Source organism: Miscanthus floridulus, chromosome 6 (assembly GCF_019320115.1).
Source record: "Miscanthus floridulus cultivar M001 chromosome 6, ASM1932011v1, whole genome shotgun sequence".
In the NCBI taxonomy this organism is placed as follows: Eukaryota; Viridiplantae; Streptophyta; class Magnoliopsida; order Poales; family Poaceae; genus Miscanthus; species Miscanthus floridulus.
The window spans coordinates 14,253,027-14,262,883 of record NC_089585.1 but is presented as its reverse complement, the minus strand read 5'-3'; the positions used below and the strand labels follow the sequence as shown (position 1 = coordinate 14,262,883).

Below are 9,857 nucleotides of genomic sequence, written 5' to 3'. Positions count from 1 at the left end.
TGAAAGGGACAATTTGAATATTATACTCGTTGCTGACTTGATTAAATGAACTTTAAGTATATAAACTTGAGCTCCTGGTGCTTTACATGTTGCCAATTTGCCCCAAAGACAAAATAGTCAGCAAGTAGACATGACATACATCAACGTGTAAATCTAATTTCTAATTTCCATTACTGGTTAACAATTTTCTCTTTGATTATTAATTTGATGTGCATATGTTACCTATTTCATAATTATGCTGAAATTGTGCTTTCTGGCAAAAAAAAAAAAAAAACAAGTTGGTAGATACACAAGTAATTTCTTCCCTGTTATATCTTTAACTGATCATCTTCTTTGCTGCAAGGTCAGGGTGATCACAGGTTAAAAATCATGCTGAGTCCTTTTCCCTCCTCAATACCGTTGATACTATATTTCCGGTAGATAGAAAATTGTAAATACTTTTATGCGCAGATGACAGCATGTTAAGGTTTGACCAACAAAATCTCAGATTTATTATCTGTGTCTCACACACAATCAGTCTGCATCCATATAAACAACGACAGAAACTGTAGACTATTGTTGCCATCTGAATGCGCACATACACACTTCTCTTATTTGTATTCTTTGGATAGTTATTGTGATAACAAGCATACTAATCAAAATTTTCTTGATAACATGATACCCGGTGGTGGCATTAGTGATCAGAGATAGCCTTTTTGTTTCATTGTACATCAGGTATAAATACATGTGTACATTTTGGGCCATAGACCGAAACAACACGGGAATGATCACACTGAGGCTGAGCCATCCAAACGTCGCAGCAACACCGGATATGTTAAAATTATTAAATCTTTGCTTAGATATTAGCATGTAGCTAAGTTAGTATGACAAACAGAGATGTGGAACATAAGAAAATTTTCTTCTGATGTTCTGATGACTATCTACAAGTGATGACTATCAAAGAAAATGGGAATTTGGTAGTAGTGAAATTCCCAGATAGAGTGCATTATATTTCTTCTCTATTGCTCCTGTTTTCTAACATTTTTCTTGAAAAAGTTGCATGTTCTATGTATTCCTGGCTTCCTGCAATATGTTTGAGATTGAGGAACCATAATTCAGGGCTGAGCCATGCAGCAGGGTCCTGTGGCTAGTAGAGTCATGTTTTAACTAGCTAGGATGTAAGTGTGCGTTTGAGTGTGGAAAAAAAATAAATAGGTAACCTCAACTGTACTAATGTTTTGACACTCATTTGCATTTCAAGAAACTATTATCTGAATCAACCGACAGGAATCTTTGCAGAAGAACACGTTTAATTTCAATGTGATAAGCGCAAGTATTCTAAAGCACTTGAATTACAATAAACTTTTGCTGCAACTCATGGTATCTATCATTTCAGCAGGTCTAAATCACATCTATGATCCTTGATATCTATTTAAAATGTTCTGCAAAAAAATAATTGTGACTATACGGTTACTCATTTTTTAATATACAAACTGATATTATTATACATAGCAGCCTCTACTTAGTTATACTCCAAACTATATGTTCGTAAATAAATAGATTGTTATTAATAAAGTGACGCCAGACATGCGCTACGAGAAATGAACGGGCCAGATCTAGTATGGCGCGGCAAGGCCGCGCCTGTGTTTCTAGTGTAGTATACTTAGAACTGAGAGTCTGAGACTAATTAGCTCCTCAAGAAACGAGAAATTACATTCCTTTCATACCGAGTGAGCATGTGCTGCCCTAAGCTGAAAGAAACAACATAGACGTTATCCATCAGTTCGTCACGGTCAACAGTCAACAGTAGAATTAGCACTAATACTAAGCTGGAGTCCCAGCTCACAAGTGCAGCTTGAATCTACCAATATCTCAAAATAACTGAAGTAGTACTACTACTCTGCTGCTGCTACTGCTACTGATACGTTCATTGATTCTAAATTCATTCAAAGATGAAGAACTACCACTACCAGTAAGCTAATTCAGTCCACCAATTGCTAGAGTAATCCCATCATTTTGCAAATTGCACTAAGAAATCATGGGCGATAGCGTACCTCCCTTCAAACCCCGTCGGGTCCTCGTCTACAACGTAATCCGCGACAAGTGTTGTCCGAGACTGGGCTGCGGCCGGTGCCTCGTCGTCGTCGGCCTTCCGATGCGGCGTCGAAACCTAGAATACGCCAATGCCACCGTCCGAGCCGTACGCGAGCGAGGCAACGCCGCCGGCGGCGGCTTACGAGCTGCGGAGGAGACCCTGCCGAAGCCGGACCGGAGCCGCTGGTGCGACCGCGTCCACGCCAGGAGCCGCCGCTTCTGTGGCTGCACCGTGTCGACCTCGCCGCCGCCACACACGCGTTTTCTCTTGGCGCCAGGCGAGGGGAGGAGGGCCGCGACGGAGCCCGCGGACGCGCAGCTGCGGCCGCTCCCCTCCTTCCGGTGGCGAGCACCGGGCTCCGGGCGCCCGTCGACGTCCATGTAGTCCTCCGTGGCGGCGGCGTCCCTGTCGACGTCCATGTCGTCCTCCGTGGCGGCGGCCCGGGCGGCGTCCAGGCTGAGAACCCTGACGAATATGTCGTCCTCGACGGCCTTCGTGAGGCGGTCCACCTCGGCGCTGCAGACAAAGAGCGCCGCAAGGAAGCGGCGGGCGGAGCTGGCGACGGCCGCGGCGTCGAGCACCTCCTGCCCCCGCAGCGCCTCGGATCGGGACACCTGCAGCGAGGCCGAGAACGACTCGTCCCGCACGGCCGCCCCCGCGCCGCCCTCGGCGGCGTCGACCACCGCGCGCACCAGCTGGCGCAGGAGGCCCCGGCTCTGGTCCATCCGTGAGTGCTTCGACTTAATGTAGCCGATGAACTCGGCCAGCACCGATAAGAGGACCTCCATCGTCAAATCGAGCTGAAGCGGCACTGTAACGGCAGCTGTTCTTCAGTGCTCAATGAGGAGTCCCAATGAGGCGGCGGCGGCAGTTTCCGTGGTGGTGGGAAGGAAATGGGGTGGAGATGGACTGCGCAGACCGGAGGAGAAGCGTCCGCTGGAAGCCTGGAATTTTCACATTCGGCAACATCCAAATATATTTTCCCCAAACTACCCCTGGCTATTCTTTTTCCCTTCTATAAACTCAAATCAAATCTAAACAAACGCGTGTTCAATTGCGTTAAGTTTGGATTTTGGGCTACGGTAGCACTTTCGTTTTTATTTGGCAATTAATGTTCAATCATTGACTAATTAGGCTCAAAACGTTCGTCTCGTAATTTCCAACCAAACTGTGCAATTAGTTTTTTTTTTCATCTACATTTAATGCTCCATACACATATCGTAAGATTCGATGTGATGGATACTGTAGCACTTTTTTTAGAAATTTGGGGTTCAACTAAACACGCGCCAAGATCCAATGTCCTTGGATACGCACAGGACAGTAATACAAATACGGATGGTTTCGATCACGAATAAAATTAAATTATTATATATTAAAAATGGGGCGAATAATGTCAGTCACAATATTTTTGAGATATTAGGTAAAAGTAATATCAATTTTTTTGTGCTGTACAAAATGGATTGCTCCATCTTTTACATTTCATCTAAAAGTTATTGATCCGTAATAACATCTTTATGTTCCAATGTATAGTGTTCCTAAACACTATTCCTAAACATTTCATCTAAGCTGGATGTCTCGTTCGCTTCGCTGAAAAAACAAGCCAAAACACTATTATGGCTGATTTGTCGTGAGAGAAAAACACGGTTCCGGCTAAAAAAAAACAAACCAAAAAGTACGGATAAGCGAACAGAGCCAGGGCTTACAAAGGATTAAGACATTCTACGAGGGGGGCACAGGAGCAACCAGGGTGCAGCAAGCAACGTCAATATTTGAGAATTCAGACTAGGTAGTTGTTCTTTTTATATAATCATGTTAGTATTTATATAATATATATAATATTTAAATTTAAATATTAGTCGGATATTTTTTTCATAATGGTTGCATATATACCCAACTAAAATGTCAGATATCAAATTTGAAACTAACAATGGTTAAATCGTATTTGTATTTGGTATGCAAAATAAGTATCTTTATTCGTATTTAATATCAAATAAGATTATGAATATTTAAAAATACACTAAATAACTACTACTGAACTCTTTTCGATCGGACAATCAGTCAAAACTCAAAAAGCATCATTGTCAAAAAAAGATCCATGTAGTATGTGATCATATTTACTTCTACTATTGTGTATTCTGTTTTTGAGAAACTTTTACCTCCACTAGTAGTAGTGGTAGAGTGGCGTGGAGCAAGCGAGCGTTGTGCGCTAGTGGAGTGGACTAGGACTCGTGCTCGTGCCTCGTGGGGGGAGCTCAAGCGAGGACGCGAGGTATGCGATCACGCGAACGCGGGTGCGGCAGTGCAGGCGTTCTGCCGAGACCACCCGAACTCCCGAAAAACGAACACAAGCACGCGGTGGTGCGTCTCATTCCCACGATAATACGGCCTCCTTGATTCTTGAACATCACTTATGTGAACCTACAATTTTTTGCTTGATTTTTACAATGGGATTGCAAAACTCAGGTAAACCTTAATTCTTGAACATCACGTAGGTGAACCTACCTTCTATTCTTGATTTTTACACTCAGATTGCAAAGCTCAGATAAAATTAGAGATGCAAACGGGATAGCCTACTAACACATATATATATATATATATATATATATATATATATATATATATATATATATATATATATATATATAGCCCTTTTACAATGGTTGGAAATGCTTTCTAACACTTCCTAATGTCTACCCAAAAGAACTGTTTTTTGTTGATTTTTATTCATCAAGGGCAATATGGTCATTACGAATCCCCTTCCCCCTAGACCGCACGCACCTCGCTCTCTCACTCACCCTAGGCCGCCACCACCATTGAATTGATTGCAAGATGAAATTTGGCACTGAACTTGCTATTTCGGCTAGTATGTTTTGAATAGGTTATCAACCTGAAGTAATTACAGTAGTCAGGAAAATGAGTATTTCATCCTTGTGGCTTTGCTTTCTTAAATGAATCTACTCCTATGTTCGTCCTGTTCCTGTGCAACCAATGGAGATTAAGCTAGCAGCAACCATATATTTCTCGAGGCTCCCTATTGATTAAGCTTCACATGCCTTTCGTCTGTACATAGTGGAAATCGAAGCCGTATCTAATGGGTGCCGGCGGACGGCCACATCCCGCGTAGATCCCCTGCAACGGAGCGTCCTCGGCGCGTACAAGTTGACGATTTCCACAGTGTGGCGACATGGCGACGCGCTGGGGCGTGATGCTGCTGCGTGCTAGCGTTTTCAGCCCGAGCGAGGACGAGAAGCACCAACGCTACACCATCGACATTCGGCAGAACTCATGTCTGGCCTCCGGCGGCAGCACCCATTCATCGACTCAAAACATTATTTTTATAATTATAGATTTACCGTTTTATCCTTGATTAAAATAAATAACTACAAAAAAGAAATTATCACTCTTTTATTTGAAGTCCTAATCCTCTCAACTTTGGAGACGTTGGGAGGCGTTATGGCGCATATGGGCCCACCGACCATAGACACATCCAACGCCTCCCGACGCCTCCCTCATTGACGCCTCTCAATGCCTTCCCTCATATGGGCCCATCAATCATTGATACAGCTAACGTTTCCTGACGCCTCTCCAATCATAGTAAAAAAGTTCATATATATAAACTTAAATTTTTGGTTGCTCGTGGCAATTCATAAAATAAATCTATATACAAGTTCATGGAGTAGCCCACTTATATTCCCTAGATAAAATGATGAACAATGTATAGAACAACACATGACATAGAAGTCAGAATTTCCGGTTCAAGGTGTCTGTGTCATGGTTTGCAGCCTTGCACAAGCTTAAGGCTAAGGCTACTATGGATCTGTGATATGCCATGGCCTATTTTTTTTTTCTTGGGTAAAGTCACTTGTAACGTTGTAAGACCGAAGGGTAGTGTGATATGACATCGCCTAGTTTTTTTTGCCCTCGCCTAGATAAGACTGAAGGCCGGTGTGATATGTCATGGCTCATGGGAAAAGAGTACGAATAACTAGAAGTTATCTCCAAAGATCCCGCGCACAAGTTACAAATATGCATATTAGTTCAGATTAAACAAAGTAATAGAAATGTCAATGCTAACCTCTCAATCATCACCAAAAGGGTACATAGTTTCATTTACACAAGCACAACTCAGCTCCCGTTTTTCGTTTAGAAACATCACATAAGTGTCAACTTCATAGATTGAAAACTACCAGGTTTAAACCACTAAAAACAAGAAAGATTAAATAAATTCAAGAATGGATCTCAAAGAAGCACATGAACAACAAGGATGGTCAGCGGAAATGAGTGATCCCTTAGGAAAGACAAACATCACCTTATAAACTTACACATGCAAACATGCCCTTTCATGTCCGTAGGCGTGATCCAACAATCATTAAATATAATAATATTGTTCAAGGAGACTAACTATAGTGTATATTTGAACAAAAAAACTAAAGTGTATATAGGAATCACCGAAATGTTAATGTTTACTTTATTTTTATTAGCAAATGTGTCCGTGCGTTGCAACGGGTATGGGTTAGGATTCATCTTGGAACTGGATTTCCTATTGTCTCCTTGACGTACATTAGCTACTCTAACTTACATGAGCACGAGAGATTTAAAGATTTATTATCCAACGGTTACATTATTGTTCATATTCATTTTAGGATTGTATACTTCGCACTGCATCATGGCTAGTTAGCCGTGCTTCTCTGACTTTTATAGACATGTGAGAGAGTGACGTACCAATATAAAATGATATATGCTTTTTAAATAAATATAAATATATAAATATAGATTTATTTATTTTTGGATAGATCGAAACATGGTCAAGTGATTTAAATGGATTGTAGTCAGATGGACATGCCATAAATCTAATTTAACCACTACTACATCTTGTATACGTTTCCGCTAGATTAACCATGTATTAGGTATGATGTCAAGTGTTGTAAAACCTTGTAAATTGTAATCTCTCGATGTATGACTGTAATATCAACTGATATATGATAATGTGATGGAGTGATCTCTTGGGACTATCACATTATAACTCGAATCCGTGGATTTTCCCTTCGTGGAAAATCGGGGTCATTTCAGCTGGTATCAGAGCCATACTTGATCTTAGAACGAGACATTTAGGACCAAACACTAGTATAATAGCTAACCATCCTGTCTGTTGTAGAGTTATAGTTGCTAACACTTGTTTCCCCTTCTATGCCTTGAATTCTGAAGCTAACTGATCTTCCCTTTTCTGAAAAGTTGACCTTAGGTAACATACCACTTTTTCCGCCCACATTAGAACGATAGATGTGTGAGACTTGAAGGCTTAGGAGTCGCCTCAAGTCAACACTATGCATATAGGAGTTGTAATGCTGCCTGATTGCCTGGATCTTATGTTGTTGAGTTTCTTGTGCTTCTTGAGAATTTTATTATCTGAGTGTAAGTTATAGAAGCTATTTTATTTACGTGTGACTCCAGGACACTGGCTAACCTAGCAGGCTATGAACCCATACCGCCATATGACTAGACAAATGACCTTGACTACCAATTGGGGCTATGAAATCGATGCATCATATCTTCACCAGTCCATTTCAAAATTGTTTTTGGGTTTTAACTCAAATGCATTTTTTTCAAAACGTCCCTCCCCGTTTTTGGTTGAAAAGTCCCCTCTTGAACAAGAGAAATTTCATTTCAAAGTAAAATAATTCAAAAAAAACTCTTTAAAAGATCTTCCCTTTTACAAAGGAAATAAACTCCTTTTCAACCTGTTTTGAATTCAAATGCTATCTACAAAATGATTTGAAAACCAGCTTCCTTTCAAAATGGACTGCAACTCATTTACCAAACAAAACACTTGTAAAAGGTTTGTTTGCAACTTTTTCCAAGAAAACTTAGCAAAACCAAATAGAGCTTTCCAACACCAAGTTTCAAAACTGTTTCTTTGAAAAAGGAGGGTTTCAAAAATGATTGCAGAAGCCATACCTTTCAAAATAAGAAATGATTTTAAAACCATTTGAGAACCAACTTTGTTCGATTTTAACAAAAAGGTAATAATGTTTTGTTTTGAAAGCTAAACCAAGATTCAAACCTCTTGATTTGAAATCACCTTAAAAGAAACTTTGTTTTGTGTTTGAAAACGAAGACGTTCAAAAGATTTTGATTTCAAACCTTGCATTTATTTTAACCCTTTCCAAGATCCCTCCTGGACTTCAAAGTTTATAAAATCACTCTCCAATTTTCAAATAAGATTTCAAAACTACCCAGCTAGTACCTGTTGCCCAACAACCTGAAGTTAACCAAGCCCGAACAAACCCCTAGAGATCCTTGGACACCCCGTACAAATTTGGATTGAGATATCGAAGAAAATAGAAGGACGACAATTCCTTTGTAAGGTTCTATGGAACAACTACCCCGATCAAGAAGCAACACGATAGAAGTTTGGACTTCGAAGGCAGCACCCCGCCTCTTCACCGACCGAGCAACACCTTAATCTCGGGGACGAGATTCTTGTAAGGGAGGTGGACTATAACAAACCGGATTTTTGGAGAAGCCAAAAATACGAACTTTTTAAAACTTTTCATGCAAATGTGTGAAGCATATAGATACTAGGTCAAACAAAGAATAATTTATAAATAAATTGTTGCATACATATAGTATTGCTTGTAGGAGTTTGTTGGGGTTCCTTAGTTGGTTTAGGGTTTTGTGTTGGAGAGCACAAGTCCGTAGCCAATCCTTTTGACTCCTTCTAGAATCTCTCATGAATCCCTTGACCTAATTTCTATAATCAACCAACTATCTTTATCAACTCAATGCCTGTGAGTTGCCAACCCTTGACATGGACCCCACTACCCCTAGTTGACCTCTAGTGGACCCCACTAGGAGGTGTACATGCTGGCGACACATGTATACAATATAGGAGCCTTGGTTTATTTAGAAAATAGGAAATAGAAATAGAAAAAGAAAGGAAATGGAAGAGGAAAATGGAAAAGCCATCTGGCCCAGCTTGTGGCCTGTCCATCTTCTTGGCCCACCAGCGCACAGCAGGCCTAGCTCGCTTCCCCGTCCTCCTTGGCCCAGCTCGCCAACAGCAATAGCAGCCCAACAACCCCGATCCGGCTCGCGCCCTCCTCTGCTGGCCCACGCGCAGCCGCAAGCAGGCCTAGCCCGACCACGCGCGGCCCACGCAGCCAGCCTGCACGCCACCACGCCGTCGTCTTTCCCTGTTTCGCTGACGGATGGACCCCCAATGTCATCCCCCTCCTTCGGTCCCCCCTCTCCTCTGTTTTGCGCCCGAAAGCAGAGCACCGGCACATGGGAAGGATCCCAGGCCACAGCGCCACTCCCCACTGTCCGTGCCGAGCCACCAACCCCACACACCCCTGGATGGCCGCCACGATAGCGATCCGAGCCACCAACCTCCCCAGCTAGCGCCCACCTGCCGCCATGACGTGAGCGCAATGGCCCGTGCGCTCTACAGCGCCCCTGCCACTGCCGTGCCTTCCCATGACCGGCCCGATCGAAAACGGGGGCGCCAACGCACCTTCACACCCCACCGTACCCAAAACCCTAGCTGGAGCCCCCTAATCGCCCTACACGTGTCCCTGCCCTGTTTCCCACCGTCCGCCGCTTGCCATGATCGCCGCTCCACTATAAAAACCTAGCCCTAGAGCCCTAGAGCTCTCCCATCACCCTGCCGCCACCTTGTGGCCATCCACTGCACACCCGAGCCAAGAGAGAGAGGGGAAAAAGGAAGGGAAGGAGTATGGAGGAAGAAGCAGGGGAAATCAGAGCCGTCGGAGTTGCCAAGACG

At 42.7% G+C, this 9,857-nt stretch overlaps 1 protein-coding gene across 1 annotated transcript; it reads right to left on the bottom strand.

Moving 5' to 3' along the window:
- Positions 1–1,944: 1,944 nt before the first annotated feature.
- Positions 1,945–2,862, bottom strand: LOC136457694 (uncharacterized). The gene has a single exon (XM_066457715.1). It carries the CDS (start codon positions 2,860–2,862, stop codon positions 2,062–2,064), a length of 801 nt encoding a protein of 266 aa, XP_066313812.1. The 3' UTR covers positions 1,945–2,061.
- Positions 2,863–9,857: the final 6,995 nt, after the last annotated feature.